The 22,564-nt window shown below is 45.0% G+C and overlaps 7 protein-coding genes across 7 annotated transcripts; 4 read left to right on the top strand and 3 right to left on the bottom strand.

Moving 5' to 3' along the window:
• Positions 1–3,233: 3,233 nt before the first annotated feature.
• SPSK_10320 (uncharacterized protein) lies at positions 3,234–4,642 on the top strand (the record flags this gene model as incomplete). Its single annotated transcript, XM_016736785.1, has 2 exons — positions 3,234–3,410; positions 3,593–4,642. 2 exons carry the CDS (start codon positions 3,234–3,236, stop codon positions 4,640–4,642), a joined length of 1,227 nt encoding a protein of 408 aa, XP_016582560.1.
• Positions 4,643–5,023: 381 nt separating this feature from the next.
• SPSK_00598 (peptide alpha-N-acetyltransferase) lies at positions 5,024–5,652 on the bottom strand (the record flags this gene model as incomplete). The annotated part of the gene is made up of 2 exons (XM_016727563.1): positions 5,024–5,404; positions 5,452–5,652. The coding sequence occupies 2 exons, from the start codon at positions 5,650–5,652 to the stop codon at positions 5,024–5,026; spliced, it is 582 nt and encodes a 193-aa protein (XP_016582559.1).
• Positions 5,653–6,446: 794 nt separating this feature from the next.
• SPSK_00461 (phospholipid:diacylglycerol acyltransferase) lies at positions 6,447–8,505 on the top strand (the record flags this gene model as incomplete). The annotated part of the gene is made up of 2 exons (XM_016727430.1): positions 6,447–6,809; positions 6,943–8,505. The coding sequence occupies 2 exons, from the start codon at positions 6,447–6,449 to the stop codon at positions 8,503–8,505; spliced, it is 1,926 nt and encodes a 641-aa protein (XP_016582558.1).
• A 363-nt stretch (positions 8,506–8,868) lies between these two features.
• Positions 8,869–10,465, bottom strand: SPSK_00505 (cysteine protease ATG4; the record flags this gene model as incomplete). The annotated part of the gene is made up of 4 exons (XM_016727473.1): positions 8,869–9,271; positions 9,338–9,565; positions 9,645–9,813; positions 9,895–10,465. 4 exons carry the CDS (start codon positions 10,463–10,465, stop codon positions 8,869–8,871), a joined length of 1,371 nt encoding a protein of 456 aa, XP_016582557.1.
• Positions 10,466–11,113: 648 nt separating this feature from the next.
• Positions 11,114–13,228, top strand: SPSK_00455 (uncharacterized protein; the record flags this gene model as incomplete). The annotated part of the gene is made up of 3 exons (XM_016727424.1): positions 11,114–11,291; positions 11,354–12,725; positions 12,778–13,228. The coding sequence occupies 3 exons, from the start codon at positions 11,114–11,116 to the stop codon at positions 13,226–13,228; spliced, it is 2,001 nt and encodes a 666-aa protein (XP_016582556.1).
• A 383-nt stretch (positions 13,229–13,611) lies between these two features.
• Positions 13,612–14,176, bottom strand: SPSK_00606 (histone H2B; the record flags this gene model as incomplete). The annotated part of the gene is made up of 3 exons (XM_016727571.1): positions 13,612–13,702; positions 13,768–13,927; positions 14,014–14,176. The coding sequence occupies 3 exons, from the start codon at positions 14,174–14,176 to the stop codon at positions 13,612–13,614; spliced, it is 414 nt and encodes a 137-aa protein (XP_016582555.1).
• Positions 14,177–15,644: 1,468 nt separating this feature from the next.
• Positions 15,645–16,200, top strand: SPSK_00609 (histone H2A; the record flags this gene model as incomplete). The annotated part of the gene is made up of 3 exons (XM_016727573.1): positions 15,645–15,700; positions 15,789–16,081; positions 16,145–16,200. 3 exons carry the CDS (start codon positions 15,645–15,647, stop codon positions 16,198–16,200), a joined length of 405 nt encoding a protein of 134 aa, XP_016582554.1.
• Between the last annotated feature and the right edge of the window lie 6,364 nt (positions 16,201–22,564).

Genomic DNA, 22,564 nt, shown 5'->3' with positions numbered 1-22,564 from the left:
AACCTACCCCGACTCAGTACTCTGACAGGATAAGAATCCAAACTTTACATGACATATTTACGTCTTATACGGAGGAAGTTTATATAGCTGCCAGTCATTCACAGTCCTCCGTGGCGCGACCTGGAATATCTAATCTGGAGGGGAGCCGGCCTTCGTTTGTAATATTCTGCTTCACTGTGAAGCTGTAAGTTAGAAGTGTCGCCCCCTAAAACAAGCTATGTACGATTGGCAACAGCGTAAATGCATCGCCAGAACGACCAGCGAGGTGCATGTGTAGTGGTGAAGGTCACTGTAAGCATAAAATACGTCGTGTTACTGGTTGGTACTCTAATGGCTTTACATTGAACTTCGGCCGCAGTCGGTTGGTAATGTGATCTTAAAGTTAACAATCATATGAGCCTGCTTGCGTGTCTATACAATATATACCTCCCAAAGGACTTTTCCCGGGTTGTTGCAATTCGAGTGGCCAGGTGTTCTTTGCATGGTACAGACGAACAAAGATATCCCCCGAGCTAAAAAGCGATGCTCGCAGCCCCCGTGGACTGATCGCACCAATACCTAGATAGGTATAAGCGTCTTCCCGGCCAGATATTGTGTCCATAGTCAGTAGCCGATCGGCCATTAAACTATCAAGCCATTGCCTCTTGGGCGACGTTGGGGGCTGATATTCACCACACGTGTAGTATGTAGTTGGTCCCCCGTGTCGTTTAACAAGTCCTAACGTTTCGAGTTGGAACAGGACGCGGCTCGTATCAACTGGGTCCCGAAAATCCGATGTGTAGATATATATTAGACGGCCATACAATGGACGACCCTAACCTTCAGCTGCCGGGTGCCGGGTAACAATATTGGCAGCTATACCAAGCCTGCCCTAGTATGTTGCTAAGGCCACGGCCTTCCAAGCGCCCTCCACCTTGTCTGTGTCGACGAAGGGCATGCACTGGATATGCGTCAGTTTCTCGGCTGCCGATGGCCGTTGATTGTTTGGGTTCCCTCACCTTCTCACATGTCACACCAAGGTTTCCGGCAAATTCCAGTATATCCCTGGCTGTGGACTGTCTGGGCATCTCATGGCGCGGCTGCCTGGGCAGGTTCATCTTCTTTGGGCCGTCTAGGAAAGCAGTGAGAATACTCAGTCTCTCTTTGGGCCCCACGGCGAATAACGCTATGTGCACGCCAGTATCCGCCTCCGGTCCCTCATCGCCGCATTCGGGAATGAGTCGAATTCGCACTCTAATTTTGCCTTTCTCCCGGCATGCGGGTTGCGTAAGCAAATACAAGGTATATGCCCAGTCGCTTCAATCCGGGTGGACGGCAGGCGGCCCATAAACTCGTCTACGCTCTCGTCGATCTGTCATGCGTACGGGACGCCTGTAAATGGATTGTTGAGTTGCTGTTGGGATGGTATGTTTTGCATCACAGCTGGCGGGTGGTGTGGGTGCGACTTCTTTCGTCTTGCGGTTATCTTACACGAGGCAGCCGAGCTCGCTGCTTCGGTCTCGTGACAGTCTTCGGCTTCCCTTTAGTTGGGTGTCAGTAAGGTCTCTCCTGGAAAACTGAGCTGTATCTCCCTGGTAACTTTGACAATACATCTGTGGGTTTGCCGTTGGGGTCGGAATCAGACCCAGAGTCCGACTTCCTGGGGCCGCCCATGCTGGTGGCTAACACTTTAGTTTCACGGCTAGGTATTTATCGGTCTCCGTGGAATCCGTTATTCGCAGTACGCTGGATGATGGATGAGCACGCTGTGTGTATGGCTCTACCGCGGCAGTGTATTAGCGGGCAGTATTGGGGGGACGTGTTGTGTTGGTTTTGATAGTGCCTACATCGTATTTTTTCTTGGTGGGTATCGTTTGTACGTCATTACCCACGCGAACATTTTACCGCTTCTCTTACTTGAAATATTTATGAAACTATTACACTCTTTTATGGAACCTTCTTTTTATTTTCTTTTTTTCTTTCTTTGTTTCTTTTTATGTCCCTTTAATTTTAATCACTTCGTTTATCTTTTGTCTCCATCTCCCTCCTACCACGGCGACGAAATAAAATTTATCAATTTCCGCTTCCCTTGAACTGTAAGCACTGTTTAGTTGGCATCTCCGGCTGCCAGGCAACTAAGACGAAGGCGACTAGGTGACGAGAATAAAGCATTGAATTCAGTAAGAGTCGGTGATGGTAGAACATAAAATAAGAGAGGTCACCCTATTCACATCGTAACAACGTAACTTTTACGTGGCTCCCGCGAGAAGAAGAAAAAAAAAACTGTTCAATAAGTATACCTGAGGAACTACATCTTACCGCACTTTTGTTAGTCTGATATCAACCCGTACCCTACCTATGTAACGAATTTCGTAACTACAAAGAGACCATTTTATGATTTTAGTATTATTATATATATATACAGCGTGAATTTATAACCTACTATCGATCTCGCTGGGAAAGATATCTCAAAGGGCTCCCAATAGGTGCACGTATGTGTATAATGAAGAAAGTCTTACATGTTATGAACTATGGCTTCTGATTGGCCGCCGCACATGTGTGCAAATAAAACATTTAACATAATCGTTTTCATAACCAACATCGCCAGATGGACAAGAAAACACTACAAAATCGCTCTATAAACCACACTGTATAATTATATGCACACGTAATGCCATACTACAACGGCTACCACATCCCCTATATACTTTATAACCTTACACTTATTCGCTCTACGCTTGCTGTTACAGCCAACAGCTCCGCGCGAGCCGTTACTTCGGAGACCTGCGAAGCTCGTACAAAATGAGACGTCTAAGCACGCGGTGTGCAGGCCGCCGAAGTAAGGGAGGTCCATGCACGCCGCCGGCGCCGTGCTGCACCGTTCTCCGTTTCCGCCCAAGTAATGTTCGCGATGTTTTCTGTTGGCGATGGTTTTGAGAATAGATGAAAAGAGGCACTAAAACGATTACGTCAGAAGTTTTATTTGCACACATGTGTACGCCTATTGGGAGCCATCTTAAACGTTGGTTGGAAAACTTACGTAAACTCACCAAATGAACACGGTGTAGATAGGGAAATTTACAGTGCGATTAGAGAGACTCTTCGTACTAAAGAACGTTATCAAAACACACCCACAACATGTTGTAATTACCTCCGCCAAAAATAAAAGCCGCCAAGCCGAGTCACTAACATTACCCAATTACCACACCCGGCGGAACTGAACAAAAGCAGGGCAGACAAAGTGAACAGCAAACATGACGGAATCCTCGATCTCTATCGAGTCTCACACGCTGGACCTCCCCCCGAGCTGCATAGAATTCTGCCCAGGGTATCCGGACTACTTCTGCGTTGGCACGTATAACCTCGTACAGGACGAGGCACGGGCGCAGGGCGACGTATCCCGGCCCCAGAACCGCAATGGCAGCATCGTGGTATTTAGATTGGAAGACACGACCATGTAAGGATCCCCCCCCTCCCCCCAGGCACCTATGCACGAGCGTCCTGGCCACGGACGAGTGCCTCAGAACATATTTTGCTCCTATGTACCTAACCACAAGAGAAACTGCCGGAACGACGAACGTCAAATAGCCACCGCATAGAAACAGTTGCACAGCCATCGGCAATCTTAGACCTCCATTTCCAACAACTGACAGGCAAACAAGACGTGTTCGCCGTGGTTTCCAGCACAGCGTCCCTGTCAATATTTCGACTGACGCCCTCGGCACCTGGCGGACGCACCGTGGAACTTATCAGTGTAGCTAGGGTTGATGGCGTCGGAGAGGACACCTTATTCCTGGCATGCGCCTGGCACCCCTCGACACCCAATATTATTGCCGTCTCCACGTCATCCGGGGAGGTTTACATCATAGCCATCAACACGACCAAGCAATCAACTGTTGTCTCCAAAATTCCCGCCATAACACACGACCTGGAAACTTGGGCGGTTGCGTTCTCCCCGCCTGTATTCGTACCCCTCCAAGCGCTGGATGGCAGCAATACTGAAACATATAATGGGCATGGTGGTTTTATTAGCACCCTTTACTCAGGGAGCGACGATTCCCTACTGAAATACACATGCGTTGTAAGCCCACAACCAGTAAACGGCAGTGAGGTCTCACCCGGCTTTCCCACCGGTATATGCAAGCTAACGGGGCACAACGCCGGCGTGACGGCAATTTTACCTACGCCCATTATGAGTCCCGACGGTGGGCGCGTCGTGGTGACGGGAAGTTACGACGACCACGTACGGGTGTACTCGATCCTCGACCCTGCAACCACCGGCGGAATTCGTCGCGTGTCATGCCTTGCTGAGCAATGCCTAGGTGGGGGTGTCTGGAGATTGAAACTGGTTTCCCACACAACAGATGATGGAACTGGATGCTGGGGATTGCGTGTGCTAGCGTCATGCATGTACGCAGGTGCACTTGTGATTGACATATCCGGCAATGCGCCTGGCAAATGCCAAGTCATGGTCCGGGCCCGATTCAAGGAACACAAGAGCATGAATTACGGTAGCGACTTCCAACAACGTCAGTCACTGCTGTGTATCTCCACTAGCTTCTACGACAAACTTCTCTGCCTGTGGGAAGTCAAACAACGTTGGCATGGAAATTTGAATAGTAGCGACTGTTATTCGGCCAACCTTGAGGATTATTTGCCATAGATGCAACTATGAAACAGTTCCCTAGCGCGCAGTCGGCGCAAAGACCCATGCCCACCCATTCCACTTTGTCCAATAACGACATACAGGAGTTCCAAAGGAAATGAACACCATATGCAACGACAAGCGCCATGCACGTGCAGGATACCTATGTTGGAAGGTACTTCTCAATGACTCTATTATGGAAGCCATTGTTGTTGGGCCGCATGATTGCTCCCAGAAAGCTCCCGTACAGCCACGAAGTGACACCAAACAGATCGGGACACGAGGCTATACAAGACTGAAAGCGGCACAGCTAAAGGCCGTTCGAAAAGTTCGCCCATGCCTGATGGTGGATGTTACCGGGTTTCGTGGACCTCGGGTAGGATATGAATTGGCACTGCATCAGCCATCGTTTTCCAGAGCTAGATCCAGAGCGGAATCGGTATGGACAGCAACCAAAGGGAGCACGAGGCGGTAAGCGCTGTTTCCATTGAGATAGTATCGATGGAGTTTTTTCGAGCGGAAAAAGCCGAGCCTCTCGTATAAGCGGATGGCAGAGGCATTTGACTCTTCGGTTTCTAACACCACCTCATCCGCATTATGTTCCGCCATAGCGTCAATGGCCCGTCTAACAAGAGATGTCGCCACGCCATAGCCTCTACTGGCTGCAGAAACGGCCAACATCGCGATGTAGCCCCGGCATGTTGATGGGCCATTTGAGTCATGCGGTTCCAGTTTGCAGATGACGACACCGACGAGAGAAGAATCGGCCGGGTTCAGGGCCTGCATCAGTGGCGCGGACAGTCAGTGACGATGACAACAGGGCACACATTTCGGAACAAGTTTGGAACGGGAAGGGGGCTTTGAACTACCATAAAACACAGGTGGCTCCATTGGCGTAAAAAGTAGCGGTAAACATAGATACTGTACGGCTCACTAAGGTCTCTCGATATAAGAGCCCGGATAGAGGGGAGATACTGCTCCTCGAGGCTGTGTTCGTAGCGGATGTATTGGAGTGCGGGTGCTGCCATGCTCGAAGCTATAGATAAGATTGCCATCTATGATCAAGAGCATGTGTATGGGGCTGGCGGGCGCTCAAACATACAAGAGGGACCTCATCAAGAATGTTGTCGGTGCTGCGTGGTTGACGCCGAATGGGTTTCACCAGAACTGGCCGACCTCGCTATCTGACTTCAATTCCTTGAGCGTTGTTGTGTTGATAATGTAATGGTTGCTTGGTTCCTTCACCTTGACATACATAAAATGTACGGCATGCCTGGTGTATATTCACGTGCTTGTGGAAAAACACTTTGGAAATGGTGGGGCATTACAGGCGGTATTACGTCGTAATACCAACGCGCACTGATAGATTATTTTTTGTTTACACGCCCACCCCGGCCGTTGTTGTTGCCTGCCCCACTAGACTAATAACTCGTTCAGTGCAGCCTTCGTCATAGCTTGCTTCCGCGCGGCTGCTGGACCAACGAGCCAACCTCCGAATCACCAAGCACATAATGAGAACAGAAATGGAGTAATATTTTTAACAACCCGCCTCCCTCCCGGTAACCCTTGCCGATTTGTCCACTCACCTCGAAAGGGCCGTTATTCTGGCATACACCAATGGGATAGGTCGCGTATAATCCACCACATTTGACGTTCTTGCAAGGCCTTCCTGCTCGGAGCTGCGACGCCCATTCGCAATTCGGCTCCTCATCTCGAGACTTCTTCTGATACCTCGCCTTTCCCATTTACACGGCGACGCACGCTATTGCGCTTCCTAAATCACACATTCGGAAGATTGTCCCCTATAACTGTGCCCCAAGCCATGGCCAATGCCGTTCGGAGAAGGGGCCGCCAGCCTGCGCAGTCGAACCAGGCAAACAGGGATGAAGTCAACCACGACACAACTTTTTCGGCTGGCACCCCGTCTGATATAAGTGAGCATGGTTGGTCACCCGATATGTCGGACAAAGCACGCACACACCCTGCGTCTCACAGGTCCAGAACTGGGAAGAAACGACGTCATACGCTTGTATTCCTTCTTGGAAGTCTATTCGGACTTATTGCCGCTGGATTCTTTGCCAAAAGCAACGACCTTATCGACTTTCCCGAAATCGGGGAGCTTACGATGGACAGCCTCTTTGACGTACTTCCTGCAGGCCTGGTGACGGACATGCGGGACTTGGTGGTAAGTTGTTAGCAGGTCATTAGTAGTGGCCTCACAGCCCTGCCACAAGGTTTCCGCTTTGCCCTATAATTTCTTTTCTCGGAAATATCCATGGCAACTCGCTAATTTTTTATTTTTGAACGCAACGCTCTAGAATGGCGAGCGCGACTTTCTTGACAGTTCGGATGCATTTTCCGTAGGCTTAAAGGTCAAAGCAGAAGGCCTAGGTGTCAACCACTCGGTCATCATGATACCTGGTGTTATCTCCACCGGCTTAGAATCCTGGGGGACAGCCAATGCCTCTCGGCAGTATTTCAGAAAAAGGCTCTGGGGCAGTTGGAGCATGATGCGCGCTCTTGTATTGGACAAAGAGAACTGGAAGAGGCACATTATGCTCGACAAAAAAACTGGTCTGGATCCGGCAGGCTACAGAATGCGTGCGGCACAGGGCTTTGATGCCACGGACTTCTTCATTACGGGATACTGGATTTGGAACAAGATTTTTGAGAACCTTGCGTCTCTGGGTTACGACCCAACAAACTCGTTCACAGCAGCTTACGACTGGCGACTCTCATACGCAAATCTTGAAGTGAGAGACCAGTACTTCACACGACTAAAGATGCACATCGAAATGGCTGCCGCCACGTCAGATCGAAAGGTGGTTCTCGTGTCTCACAGCATGGGTAGCCAAGTTCTCTTCTATTTTTTCCACTGGGTTGAATCGCGTCTTGGGGGCCGAGGTGGTGACGACTGGGTTGAAAAGTATGTGGACTCTTGGATCAACGTGAGCGGTTGCATGTTGGGTGCTGTGAAGGACCTGACTGCAGTGCTGTCCGGAGAGATGCGTGACACTGCGCAGCTAAATTCCTTTGCGGTCTATGGCCTGGAAAAATTTCTTAGCAAGGAGGAGCGGGCTGACATCTTCCGTGCTATGCCTGGCATTTCTTCGATGCTTCCGATGGGCGGTGATGCCATATGGGGTAGCATCGAAGATGGTGCTCCAGACGACCTGCCCGGCCAAGAACAGAGCTTTGCAGCGCTGCTAAATTTTCGAGGGAGCGATAACTGGACCATTCCGCTACACAATTTGACCGTCAGTGGCGCCTTAGACTACCTCTTCAACACCTCACAGGACTGGTACCGAGAGCAAATTCGGTCTAGTTACTCCCATGGGGTTGCCCAAACTTCTGAAGAGGTCGAAAGGAATGAAAGAGATCCGCGAAAATGGATCAACCCATTGGAAACGCGGCTTCCACGTGCGCCGAGCCTCAAAATTTACTGTTTTTACGGCGTTGGAAAGCCTACTGAACGCTCATACTACTATCGCTCACCAGATCCTCTCCCTACAACCAAGCTAAACATCACCATTGATACCACCTTGACGCAAGGAGAAATGATTGATCATGGTGTTGTCATGGGTGAAGGTGATGGTACTGTTAACCTTTTGAGCACGGGGTATATGTGCAACCAGGGCTGGAAGCTCCAACGATATAACCCAGCGGGTGCCAAAATCACGGTTGTCGAGATGCCACACGAACCAGAAAGGTTTAATCCCCGAGGGGGACCTAACACGGCCGACCACGTTGACATTTTAGGCAGACAAATGCTCAATGAACTGATTTTGAAAGTCGCGGCCGGGCACGGCGACACTATTAAGGAGCGGGTTGTGAGTAGGATACGACAGTATGCCGCCAAGGTTAAAATTTACGAAGAATGAGATGGATGACCTTCGCTCTAAGGTAAGATGTCACTTACATAATTAGGTAGTATATGTACGCGATGATTTTGTAACGTTTTGGGACCAGATTTGCCAACCAAACCCACCTCTGCAACTAGTACAGGCTTTGCCATCGAAGTTCGCAGACAATCTTCGCGCGCAAACATTATATTGATGTCAAGCGGTCATCCTGTCGAACCTCTTCAGACAGTAGCAAAGAACATACCATAGGCCTCAATTCGGATGAGTGATATACAAACTTGTCGAAATTAACCCACAACTCCCACAATATACCAATATCCCATGGGCAAAGCCAAAGCAAATACCAAAGTAAAACAATCCCAGTGGCGCTCAAAATATATCCTATAACGCCAACGCAGTATCCATATCATCGTCGCTGAGTGTTTCAACTTCATCGATTGCGCCTTCCCTGCCAAATGCTAGATCGCCACCTGAATCATAGTTAGACACGGTAACAATGGCTCTTCCTTGCACATGCTTGATTGAGCTTTTCCAACTGTCCCAGTCATCCTCATCCTTGATAAGGAAACCAATCAGCATGCTGGGATCCATCTCGCGGATGTGTAGTCGCCGAAGTCGTTTTGTATGACAGGAGCTCAGCTCTTCTTGAGTGTAGTCCGTCGGATCCGCATGGTACGCAAGGGCATCTCGTGTATGATGGGGGTCAAGGTAAAATAAATATGATCCCTGGTCATCAGCCGACCTCTGAGAACCGACAAAATAGTGCGAAGAAGAGGGACGGCCCCTATCATAAGAAACGTTAGCTTGATCAAAACCATCTGACATCTTGAGCTGGGGGGACTCTACTCACCCTGCAATTCCCACAGACTGTGGCATCTGCAGGGCAGATGTAAGTGCCTCCCAATAAACCGTGTTCGTTTTATCCACCCCTAATCTTGTGCCCACCAGGATCAAAGTCGGATGGAAGGCACCGTCAGGTCCAGTCCTTGCAACCTTCAAGAAGCCATCTTCGTAGACGTCTGGGAAGTCGCCGGTTGTGTAGACCCGGAGGGATCCAGGGTACGAATTTGCTAATGCCCTGAGCGGCACGTGAAAATCAGCATACAAACGAGATCATCAAGTGCATAAAAGGGACGAGAAAGACGCAGATTGCGTACTGGATGCACCGCGCTGTAGCAGACGGACCAAACCATTCCCCGGGGTACTTGCCACACGCAGAAGCGCCGTGGTCCACGAATCTGTGAATAGAAAAGGGAGCTCGAGGGTCATCTGCAAACATGGAGATGATTTCGCGCTCTCCGGGGCCCCCGTCACTCGACCGCCAGTCTAATGATATATGTTAGTTTGAGGAGAAAGGTGGAATGGCTGACATACGGAAAACTTCGTGGAATCACTTGAACAACTCACCCCGTCCCAGCTTCCACATGGACAGAGAGTTCGCTAGTAGGCTCTGGCCCGATCGGATCATGCAACCCCACCCACTGTCCGAAGAGAATCCGCTTTGGTCACCGAGACTTTTTAACCGCATAGTGAACGACCAGGCTGCCGTAGATTTTGGATCGGTTGAACGTGGAATATTCTCAAAACCAGAGCGATATGTCATCCAAAATCGCGATTCAAAGTCTTCCAGGAACGCGGCTGGCCAGCCTCCAAGTTCCGGCCCCTCCTCTTCATACGCTAGCGATGAACCAGACCTGTCCAAGGCGCAATCGATAGAGGTATCTGAGTTCGAGATGAGTAGTTGAGATGCTACTGGTTCCGCGTTTGCAGATTTAGTCGTCGGTAGCTTAGATGGCCCATCGATCTGGAAAGGACCTTTATCTCCGCCTCTATTTGTTTCCAGTGAGTAGGAGCGCCCAAGGCACCAAACTGGCTGGTTCGCTATAATATCATTCGTCGGCTCCGGGTCCCACAGCAATTTCATGATGCGGCGGCCATAGCGGCCAAGGTCTGCTCCTGCGGTGACGGCGACATCCATGCTTTCCAAGAAAGAAAGAAATAAGCAAAGAAAGCAAGAGACGCCGAAGCAGAAACAATTTAACGTTAGCTAATCCGGCTTCAAATCATATCATGGAAGACGTGGGATCGTCAGATCTTATCCAGTATAAAACACTACTGTCGGTAGTCGGATAGTAATGTGATGGATGAGATGTTGGAGAGGAAGTGGATGGAGGAAAGTGGCTATAGAACGTTGTCCGTAAGTCAAAAGATCAAGCGTAGCTATGGATGAAAATGAAAAATAGTCAAAATAAAGCTTGTTGTCATTTCGTCGCGTTAAAAGTCAAGCCTTGGTTGAAACGGAGCCAGGCAGATGATCAGAGCCCTGTCCACAGACTTAGAAATAATGACGTGTGACTCGTTGCTCTGACGCCTAAATATATCCCCCACACCGTGCAAAAACGCCAGGCCAAAATACGTACTGTATGGTACGAAAGTTTATCCCCGCTATTTATGTAATTTGTAGTCAGTTCTCGCTAGTGTAGAAGATTATCTGCCAAATATATGGTCGCTGTAACATTTCTTCGTGTGTGTATATGCCATTATCCCCGTACGGACGACAAACATCGATGCTTGAATACGGAAAAAAAGAAGGAACCGGCGCTCTGTTAAGTTCAAATTATCGACGATGGCAAGACATAAAAGGGGCGCACTTGGAAAGAAACAACCTCATTTCCGCGCTGCCGGTGCTACTGCTGGCACTGGTAGCGCTTTTTTGAAAAAACCTCCCAGCCACGACCGCGGTGAGCAGCAGCCAGCCCGAAAATGGGACGTCGCCTCTACGTTCGGCGACCCGTCACCTTCAGGTAAGTTGACTCTCATTCATAGTCGTATAATAGTTTCAGAAAGTAATAACAAATATCAACAGGCACTTCTATGCAACAGTTAGCCTTGAATACAAGAAACAAGACATCACATTGGGATGAGAACTCGAGCCTACGGGGTCGACCTGTCACATTCATCAGCGGTGGATTCGTCGAACCATTAACCGAAATTGACGTACCTGGCGACCCAACCATGACCAAAGCGCCAACCAACGCAATCCTTCCGGACGAGATAAAACCCTCCGGTAAAGTCTGCGAAATTTCAGCGCAAGCCACGTGTTCACCCCAGATGTTGCGAGAAGGAGACACTTTCGGGGCCCCGTCGACGACATTACAAGCAGAAGAAGATTGTAGGTCAGACTCTAGCGATGAAGTAATCCTTTTCAAGGGAAGAGGTTCCCGAAATGGTATCCAGCCGAACTTTCAAAAAGAGTTCCCCGAATCTCTACCAGCCTCAGAGCATAGTACTTTCGCAACGCTGCCAACAACCCATCCTAGCGTCTCCCCACCCAGTGACTTGGATCTGCTTATCTCTGGTTCGGGTGATGAATGCGGTACCGATGCTGCTGTCGACGACTATATTCAAAATATGTCTACCGAGGACATGGCGGACATGGTCCGGCAACTCACAGCAAATCACCGAGAACTAGGAGGGTATGACAACGACATCGTCGTTGATATTGCGAGTAACAGCAACGGCGGGGACAATAGCGGTAACGGCACTGACAGCGACAGTGGCGGCGGTATTACTTCGAGTGGAGTAGCGCAAGATGCGGTCGGAAAGTACAGCCGGCGAACTCCGAAACGTGGAGGCGCACGAGATAACACCAACAACAACGTCGATAATAGTGCCTCTGATGATGCGTGGCAGCTTACAACAGACTCGGACGACGAGCACCTTTCCAGGCTGTTAGCAAAGCAAGAGGGAATGGGCCTAGGTGAAGAGGACTCGATACTCCTAGACGCTACCCCAGCCGCTGTTGACTCGACGAAATGTCGACGAGTCAGCAAGCGACCCAAACCCCCAAAAGGATCACCTATTTTAAACCCGTCAGCCCTGGCGAAGTACGATCTCACGAAAAGGTTTCCAGCATCTCATGGATCTTATCCTAGTGCCGAAGCTGTCGCGGATGCGTTTGAGCAGCTCGAGGTTACTGGTTGGGCTGGCAATCGTGGCAGATTGGAGCTAGAATTATCTGACTTGGAATTGAAAAATAGCATGCAAGCATCATGGCAAAAAGACCGGCAACGGAAAAGGGATCGAAAAATAGCTCGAGAGGAGCTGAGGGCTCAAGGGCTCCTGGGAAAATTTTCAAACCCGAATGACCCCCGTGTCAAATATCCAAATGGCATGAACCTCGACGACATAAAGACTGAATTTCGGTACTTCTTACTCGGGTCTGAGCACAAGTACGTGTATGTAGCATTCTCAGCTCACAATTGTTCATGACTAACATATGATGGCCAGTATAACATTGGCTCCTATGGATGCACACGCACGCAAGATTATTCACGAGATAGCCTATCGCTTCAACATAACCTCCAAATCCACCGGCTCAGGCGACCAGCGTCGCCCTTCTCTCGTTCGTACAAAGGCCACCGTACGTTTTGACGACGAGTTTTTTCAAAGTGTCTTTGAAAAATACAGGCGCCGCATTTTTACCAGATTTGTCAGTAGAGCCACCGAATTAGAAAAGAAGACCATGGCACGCAAAGGAGGAAATACGGCCGCCGCAACCGTTCGAAATGGAGAAGTGGTAGGCGGATCTGCCCCAGAAATCAGCATCGCCAATAAAGGGCGCACAATGCTCGAAAAAATGGGCTGGAGCACAGGCATGGCACTTGGGGCGGTAGACAATAAGGGCGTGACTCAAATTATTGAGCACGTCGTGAAACGTTCCAAAGCTGGCCTCGGATAAATTCGATATAATCTTTCCATTTTGGTGGACTTAATACCTACATCCTGCACGAATACTAGCATGTGCGCACTCTTCATGTTCGGAACAATACTTTGATTTAATCGAAAGATTTCCATTGTTGTCGTCGCACAAACGAACCCATTCCGAAATCCTAATATTGTAGGTAAATGTACAGACGCAAACCCCATAACCCGTGGAAGCATTGCCCCCTTTAAGATAAAACAAAACAAAAGCACATAACCCTTCCGTAACACATTAGAGGACTCCGAAAATGGTCGCCTCGGTCAGTCTTGTCATGACACCTAGGTGCCAAACAAACCCACATCGTCGACGCAAAAGAAAAATCCGAGAACACAAAAGACAAAAAGACAGAAACCAAGCGCTTATTTCGTAGACGTGGAGTACTTGGTGACAGCCTTCGTGCCTTCCGACACGGCGTGCTTCGCAAGCTCACCAGGCAAGATCAGGCGAACACTGTCATGTCAATAAATAGCCCTCGATCGCAACACACACACATGTACTCTTCGGTGAAGACTTACGAGGTCTGAATCTCTCGGGAGGAAATGGTCGACTTCTTGTTGTAAGCCGCCAGCTTCGAGGCCTCCGTGGCGACGCGCTCGAAAATGTCGTTGACGAAAGAGTTCAAAATCGACATCGCACGGTTTGAAATACCGGTGTCTGGGTGCACCTGCTTGAGGACTGTTCTTATTAGCACGTCTGAAACAAGTCACACGTCGAAAGAGCCCGCTTCGAGAGTGCAATGTGCCGTCTGAAATGAAACAAACCTCTGTAGATATAGGAAGAGTAGGTCTCCTTGCGGGCCTTGGTCCGCTTCTTCTTGTCACCAGAAGCGGCGGTCTTCTTGCCAGCATCCTTCTTCTCCGGCGCCTTAGAGGCAGTGGCAGGTGCCTTGGAAGCGGGCTTCTTGTCAGCGGCCTTGGGAGGCATTTTGAAGTACGTAGCGGTGGTGGTTGAAAATGATGGGGAGTGCGAAATATGAAAATGAGGTGATGATGGCTGATAACACTGGGTGTCGCAGAGAGTCGATGTTGGGAAAATATTTGATAGGGAAAAGACACTTCCACAAATTTGGGGGGCACCAGCCTTTTTGTATCTGGATGTGACGGCGGTGCTGTTGTTGCTGATTGCCATACGCGGAGGTCTGCTGATTTCGCGCAGCAGCCATTAACTAGGTCGGTCTGTGCTGGGCTGTTTTGGGGTTGGCGGGCGCGTCGAACTGTGGGACAGCAAAGGTGGGGAAAAGTGCTGTCCTTAGGAATGTTGTGAAAGACCCACCAAGACAGTGACTTTAATTGGCCACAAAAAGAAACAGGAGCCACTAGCCAGTACAAGGCCAACTGTTTTCATCATAGATAGATTCAGCCAATAGGATGTGTCAATTTCAAGAGTAGAAACTATAACGGGACAAGAATCGAGGTAGCAAGACGCGTGACTGTCGCGTACCACGACTTTGAGCAGAGAGCACAATGTTTCCGTACAAAAATGTGGCCATGCTAGATGTCTTGAACAAGGGCAGACTCACGTAAGTATAATTGTGCCGTGACTTCGAGTAGGTGTCGTAGGAATAGGTCTTCCAACAAATCTCAATACAGTGTTCTAAGTGTGTTCTTATGATTGTAAACAAACCAGCTCGAGACAACCACCGCTATATACTTCCGCTACACCAGGGTACCTACCGTGTCGGTTAGCTGCGATTGACTGTTGAAAATACGAGGTGACCCCCTATCATTCGCATACAGAATTTAAACAGGCAATATTGTGTTACAAGCCGTGGCGCCAAAATAGAGCCGGCCAACAAAAAAAAATCGCAACGCAAATACACGATACATGACGTTGGCCCTCAGCCGATAGTGCACGCATGGCCTACCAAGGCACAACAAAAGAACCCAGGGATGGTCCTCGATCGACGTGGACCTTTCATGGGCCAGGGAACCAAAGCAGCAAAGAAAGTTACGTCTTCGCGACTGCCACGGCCCATCCGGTATACACCATTAGATTTCGCGCACATAATAGGAATAGGGTTGCTTTCCATAATCACCAGCTGGGTGCGCCCAGGTCTGTTTTGCAATTTCCACCCACAGATGAGTACAGAGTCCTCCCAAATTATTTTACTGCTACTTTTTATTGTGTTTGTTGACGTTTTAGAGTCTGTATCCTTTTTTGGACTAGTGCCAAATCTTCGAAAGCTGATCCGTGTTCGCGCGCCTTCCTACACGAAAACTACTTAAAAACCGTCCTTCCCCCCACCACCATTAAACTTCCGCCATCTATATTCGAAATTTCTTTACATTCAGCTACAGTTGCTTCATCATTCAACAAACAGCATCGCTCTGCTTCGCACTCTACAATTCTTTTTTACTCAACTTCTCCCAGTACCGACAATTTCAGCATCAAAATGACTGGAGGCGGCAAGTCCGGCGGCAAGGCCAGCGGTTCCAAGAACTCGCAGACGTAAGTCATCCTTTCTACGCTTTCTGGTCGTTCACTATTCGTCTCCCTTGTGAACCTGTCATTACATGATTCCTAACCGGATCTTCAGTCGTTCTTCTAAGGCCGGACTGGCTTTCCCTGTTGGTCGTGTTCACCGTCTTCTGCGGAAGGGAAACTATGCTCAGCGCGTCGGTGCTGGTGCTCCCGTGTACCTGGCTGCTGTCCTAGAGTACCTCGCTGCCGAGATTCTTGAGCTGGCAGGAAACGCTGCTCGTGACAACAAGAAGACTCGTATCATTCCCAGACATCTTCAGCTTGCTATCCGGAACGATGAGGAATTGAACAAGCTTCTGGGCCACGTTACTATCGCGCAAGGCGGTGTCCTGCCCAACATTCACCAGAGTATGTTATGTGTCGTACTCCTTACCCAATGTTGATTGTATATGGCTGACAATTTTCTTTTAGACCTTTTGCCCAAGAAGACGGGCAAAGCTGGCAAGAACGCCAGCCAGGAGCTGTAGATGGTTTAGTGGTTTTTATGGTTTCTTCATCCTCTTCGGGATCGTTTGGGTGTCATCGCAATGGGGTCACGGATTCACAATGGTTTTGTCTTTTTATGTTCGGGTTGTACATTAAAGCCCCATTTTATTATTTTACGGCACACGGGTTATGAATGAGGAGATAATATTCTTGATTTCTTGTCTCTTCCGCACTCTGGCGCGTTGTTTATGATGTGGTTGTGTTGCGTCCACAAGAATATTTTGTTACAAGTGATCTTCAAGAAAGCGAATTATATTCGTCGTTGTCAAAAAGGTAGTTTCTTTTGGACTTAGATATCTTCTTGGTCTCGTAGGAACAGTATGTCAATGACGGTTGTTTTGCGTTATATACAGCCTCGTGTCTACCCGGCGCTGCTATCTCTACAACATGCAAGAAAAATGGTCAGGGCGCTTGTCTGATTGCACTTTGTCAAATACTGTATGAGTTGGACAGTCCATAATCATCACCGCTCGTAGGGTGTGTGAGCGGGGTACTGTAGTCTCAGCGGTGTATCATGTCGTTGAGGATGTCCAACTAAATCCCTACTGTCTCCGGTTTTAGGGCTTGATGCGTAATAAAGACCGATATGCACCGCCTAAAACTTTAGAGTTGGAGGCGCTGTTCGTCACTTCGGTTAGCAAAACGTTGACATTGTAAATGTCTCAACGAGCCTGTGTTGTTGAATTAAACGTACGGTCAATAATGGGCGCCGGCAGATTTCTTTCGTATTTCGAACCTGTGGGGAGGTCAGCCGACTGAACGATGCTTTCGTGGCATGCAGTTGCCATATGGGGTTGAACAGACCGCCTGGAGCTGTCGGGAAAGCGAATGGTTCTGGGTGCTTCCACTTTTCCAATAAGTCCTCGGTTTCCTTAAGCAGCGCCTGTTTAGTAGCATTAGATTTATTGTCCACGTTGTATACATTCCCGTATTTTCCACGCTGTGGCGGATGACTTACCCTTTGTTGTCTTGGGCTTGCGATGTTCTTGTTTGCTTCAAAGAGCGATCGAATGTACAAAGCCTGCCCGCGCCATAGGTGTCTATGAACTGCCCAGTCAAGTGACAACTTCAGTGCTCGACGATAAAGTGATCTGGTTTATATCAAATTCGTTAGCCCATCGCGGCATATGACGAATGGTGTTGCCTCTCGCCTGTGAAGGGTGTTGCTAACAGTGTCGCCTGTCGTGTAGACATGTTACAGACTTCGTCTCTGGTATTTCGCGCCTGGCAGGGTAAGTAACGTAGAGCGCTTCACAGGCAGTTTATAATACCTGTGTCGTGGGTGCACGTCGTCAGGGTCGTGTGGTGATCGTGGCAGTTTGGCGCTTTCTATTCCCACTTGATTTCGGCTTTGGGTGTGAAGAATAATAATTTGTTTTGTTGGCGCCTTGGTGCCTGGGGCGGACCACTAGGGTCAATCCCGACCAATTACTCATCCGGTGTAAATACCCACTCTCGCTGTCTCCTCGGAATCAGGTGGCTAGGCTTACATAACGAAGTGTAATGTGACGGCTCCCCATAGGTGTACGGGCCCGTACAAATAAGAAAAATATTACATAATTTCAGCACGGCTTCTGATTGGCCAATCCACACGTACAAATAAAATAATAACGTAAGCATTGTTGAACTTTTGCATCACGATAGAAAAAAAAAGACTTTATATAAAGTATGTGCCCACGTAATACCCTACTACAACGGCTGCCACCTCTCCTGTATATTCTGTAGCCCTGCATCTACACGCTTTATATGTGCCATTACCGTCTGATACTCTACGCGAGCTTCAGCTGCGATGGCCTCCGCGGCCCGCCCTTGCCTGGTGCGGAGCCTCCGTGTACGGACTGTCGATATACGGGAGGTTCGTGTACACCGCCGGCGCCGTGTTACAACGCTCTCCGATTAGGAGCTCGGGAGGAGGGTTGGAGGTTATAGCTTTTGACGATGTTTTTAACGATGCTTTTAACGATGTTTTTAGTGATGTTATTTAAAAAGTTTAACGATGTTTACGTTATTATTTTATTTGTACGACTTTTAATAAGTGTACCGGTCCGGTACAAATAAAATTTATTATTTAATATAAATTACGGCTTTTAATTAACCAGAGACCGGTACAAATAAAAAAGTTTATATAATCGTAAAACATCACTTGAATTATTTTAAAGCCTTTTTAAAACATCACGAACATTAAGGGCGGAGGCAACGGTACATATAACGGTAGAGCCTTTCCCCGATATATCGACGGAAACCCAGGATGAAATAACGGAGCAGTATTTAACACAGGTGGTATAGTAGGAGTAGGATAAGGAGGAAGAGAGCGCGGTGGAGGCGGAGGGCGGTGCACTACGGTATCGACGGCGTACACGGACCTCCCGTACACGGAACTCCCGTACATCGACGGCCCGTACACCACGTACTCGAAGGTCTCGCTTTAAACGAGCTTCACGGGCGGCCGCCGTAAAGGTTTAAACGGAGGTACAGGTTATAATAGTAAGCGTAAAACGAGTAGATGTAATACTATAAAGTATTCGTGAAAGGTTTCAGTTAATGGATTAGGGTATTCTAAGTGTATATAATTTATACGGTGATTTATACTACTTTTTATAACTTTTACCGATGTTTTTAGTGATGATTTCGGTGATGTTTTATAATTATATAAACTTTTTTATTTACACCGGTCTTTGGCTAATTAGAAGCCGTAATTCATATTAAGTAATAAATTTTATTTATACCGGACCGGTGTACCTATTAGGAGCCATTTATACGGGTGGATTAACTAATCAGAAACCGTGTTGAAATTATATAATATTTTTCTTATTTATACGGGCCCGTACACTTATTAGGAGCCTAATATGTGTAAGGAGAAAAAGATTCAGTAAGTAATCGCCTATCAAACTTACCCAAGTAACCGAGGAAGGTTAAAAGCTCAATCAAAGTTCCGATCGTACATAAGACGAAAAGGAAGATTCTAGTAAGTTTTATTATCGTTAACGCGCCTTAAAACGACGAACGACGGAACTAAGAAAACTCTGTAAAAACTCTATAAACTTCTCCACTTAAAAGGAATATATAAGAATCCTTTCGTACACGACTACGTATCGTAGAATAGTCGTGTAAGTGAAAGTCTTAAGAACTTAAGTATACTTAAATTCTTATCTTTTATATTTTTTTCCTTTACTGAGTTATACTTACGGTTACTTTATTTTCACCCTAAGTACTTATTCCTTTATATTCTTTCGTTTTTAATTTATAACGGAATCTTAGTCCGGGAAAAGATAATAAAAGGAGGATTTAAAGAAATAACCCCGGTAGTAATTAGTAACCGATTAATTATTAATCGTACGTTTCTTCGATAGACCTTTTAAAACGAATTAAAAGAGATTACGGTTACGACGACTATTTTTTTTATAAGAGTCTTTTTTTAATTTATAAAAGTAGTAAGAAAAAAAAGTCGAAGTCTTTTTTTAAGTTATATAGGATTACTTTAATTATTCGAAGACTATTCTTCGATTAGTGTTCGATTATAAAAAAAACTCTTTATAAAGACTTGGTTAATAAAATAATAAACCTTCGACGTATAATATAATTAAATTAAAAGTCGAATCGTCGGTAATTAAAGTCGAAGACTAGATCTCGGTTATCGAATAAGTTTATACGAGTACGGTTAAAAAGGACGTTTTAAAAGTTATACGTATATATTAAACGATTAGTTACTTACACTTTGTTTATACCGTAAAGTAACGAAAACACGTTACTACTCTTTAACGGTAAAAGGACGATTTTATCCCGGAATAAAAGACCCTTTTTACCTTTTATAAACGTGAATATTATAACGTTATAGTATAAAAGTATTGTTTATTCGAAGAACTTTATTCGTTATAATAAAGTATAAATATATTATAGTAATATTAATCGTATTTTAATAATTTATATTCGTATATAAGTTATAATCTGTTATAATCGATTCGAGGCCGAAGGCTACGAATCAGGTGACTAGGCTTATATAATAAAACGAGGTGTGACTAGTCCTTAACCACACGTTAACACCACGTTTACGAAAGACTATTCTTCTTAAATAATAAGACTCCTTTCTTCCTAAAAGGAAGAAGGGGTAAGAATTAGTCTTTATTATAATACATACTTACCTTCACCCTCGAAACTAACACTTTCATCAATTAATCTATCGTAAAGACCTATCCCACAACTACTTATAACATAATCTTAATAATAAAACGTATAAAGACTACTTTATATAATAATACTAACGTCGATTAAACGACGATATTAAAGACTAATATTAATAGTAATAAATCGAGAATTCGTTCGGATCGGTATACGATATCTTAATAGTTTATTAATAACGTTACGATTAAAAGAAACTTAAAAGATCGTACGAACCGAATAATAACCGACCGAATAACGATTAATATAAGAATAAAAAGACTTAATTTATAAAAAAGGATAAAAAGAATAAAAAAAGACTATTAACCGTAGTATCGTTAAAATAACGACCGATTATAAATCGAACTAAGTTTAACTCTTTACTTTCTCTTTACTCTTTTTATAAAAAAGAATTATATTTCGAAAAAGATTATTTTACGAAAAAAAATTAAAAAAATTTAAAAATACAAGTATAAGTTATTATAACTACCTTTTTATAAAAACCCGATAATTAATCCGTTACCGACGATAAAACGAAAAACTAATCCGACCGAAAAACGAGACTTTAATTCTTTCGGTTAAATTTCTTTCACTTAAATAAAGTTAAAGTGTTACGTTTTTACGGTATATTATTAACGTTACTTATACGACGATTAATCGTCGATCTTCGGTTATAAATATATAACTAGACACGATAACCGATACTAACGTTATTTATAAAGATTTTATAAAGTGTTATCGTTTTAAAAAATTACTATTTAAAGTTAACCTTATAACGGTCGATTAACGACCGGTTAAAAATTACGGTTTTTATTTTATTAAAGTAAAACTTTAAGACTTATTCGGATTTATTAAGAAAAGTTAAAAGGTCTTCGTTATAATAAATAAGAACGTAAACGAGTCGTTTATACTTTTTAAATTTGTAAGTTTCGGAGGTTAATTGGATAAATCTCGATGAACTTGGTGATTAAAACACGAAAAGGAATCGATGAATTGATGAATTGTATACGGAATTGGTTGTATGTTACAAAGATTAGATTCCAATCTTCGTTCTTCGAAGAGAGAACGAAAAGAGGATTATTATATTCTATAGTAGGTGAAAGGTTTAGTCATCGTACGTTATAAACTATAATACCCGCTTACAACGTTTATACGTTAAACGGGGTCGAAGGTACACCACGAAGGTCGAGGTACGCCGCGTTTAATAAGTGAAAAAGGGTAAAAAACACTTAACGGTACTATAAATAATGTTATAATATTATAAATAGTACCGTTTTATAGAGAAAATTCAGGGCTTCTTATAAAATTAAAAGGAATAAAACACTTTAATATCGTCCTCGATACTTAAGATCTTTTTTAATATATATTACTAGTTATTTATAAAGTATTATTAACGTTTTATCGTCGATTACTTAACGACGAACTTATAAAAATTATATATATTAATAACGTTTAATTAAAGGAGTAAGAACTTATTATCGACTAGGTCGATTAATTAAAGTTTAAGTTTATACCGGTAATCGATAAGTTATTAAAAGTCTTACGTAACTTCGTCGACGTTTTTAATAAAAAAGTAGTTAAAAAGGTTTTTATTCTATTAAAAGTTTAATATTTAATTAAATTAAAGAACGGAGTTTAGTCTCCTTTAAGACCGATTTATTACCTTTTATTAGTTTAAACTAAAGTTTCTTAAAAATATATTAAAAAAAAAACTAATAAATAAACGTATTAAGTTAAACTTTAACTTAATAAGTTTACTTATTTTATTCGTTTTAAAAACTAACGAAAGTCTTCGTTTATACGTCGATTATTAATCGTTAAATAAAATTACGATTAAAAATCGGTATTTACTCCTTTTAATTAATAAAGTTTTAAGTACTCTTTAAAGAGTTCGTTATTTATTTAAGATCGACGTAAGTAAATATACTACCGTATTCGTATAACCTTTAGTAACGAATAAAAAATAACCTTTCGAATTAAATATAACCTTTTTAAGTACGTAGCAGGGTTGTAATTTTAGTATGTAGTTTTTAGTATTAGTACGTACTAATTTTAGTATACTAAAATTAATTTCGATTTCTTTATACTAAAATTAATTTTAGTATACTAAAATTAATTTTAATATAAGACTATACTAATTTTAGTATACTAAAATTAATTTTTTTTACTTAATACTAATTTTAGTATACT

This window comes from Sporothrix schenckii (genome assembly GCF_000961545.1).
Source record: "Sporothrix schenckii 1099-18 chromosome Unknown Cont49, whole genome shotgun sequence".
Lineage (NCBI taxonomy): Eukaryota > Fungi > Ascomycota > Sordariomycetes > Ophiostomatales > Ophiostomataceae > Sporothrix > Sporothrix schenckii.
Note: the sequence above shows the minus strand (reverse complement) of the source record. Positions and strands in the feature narration are given on the sequence as shown.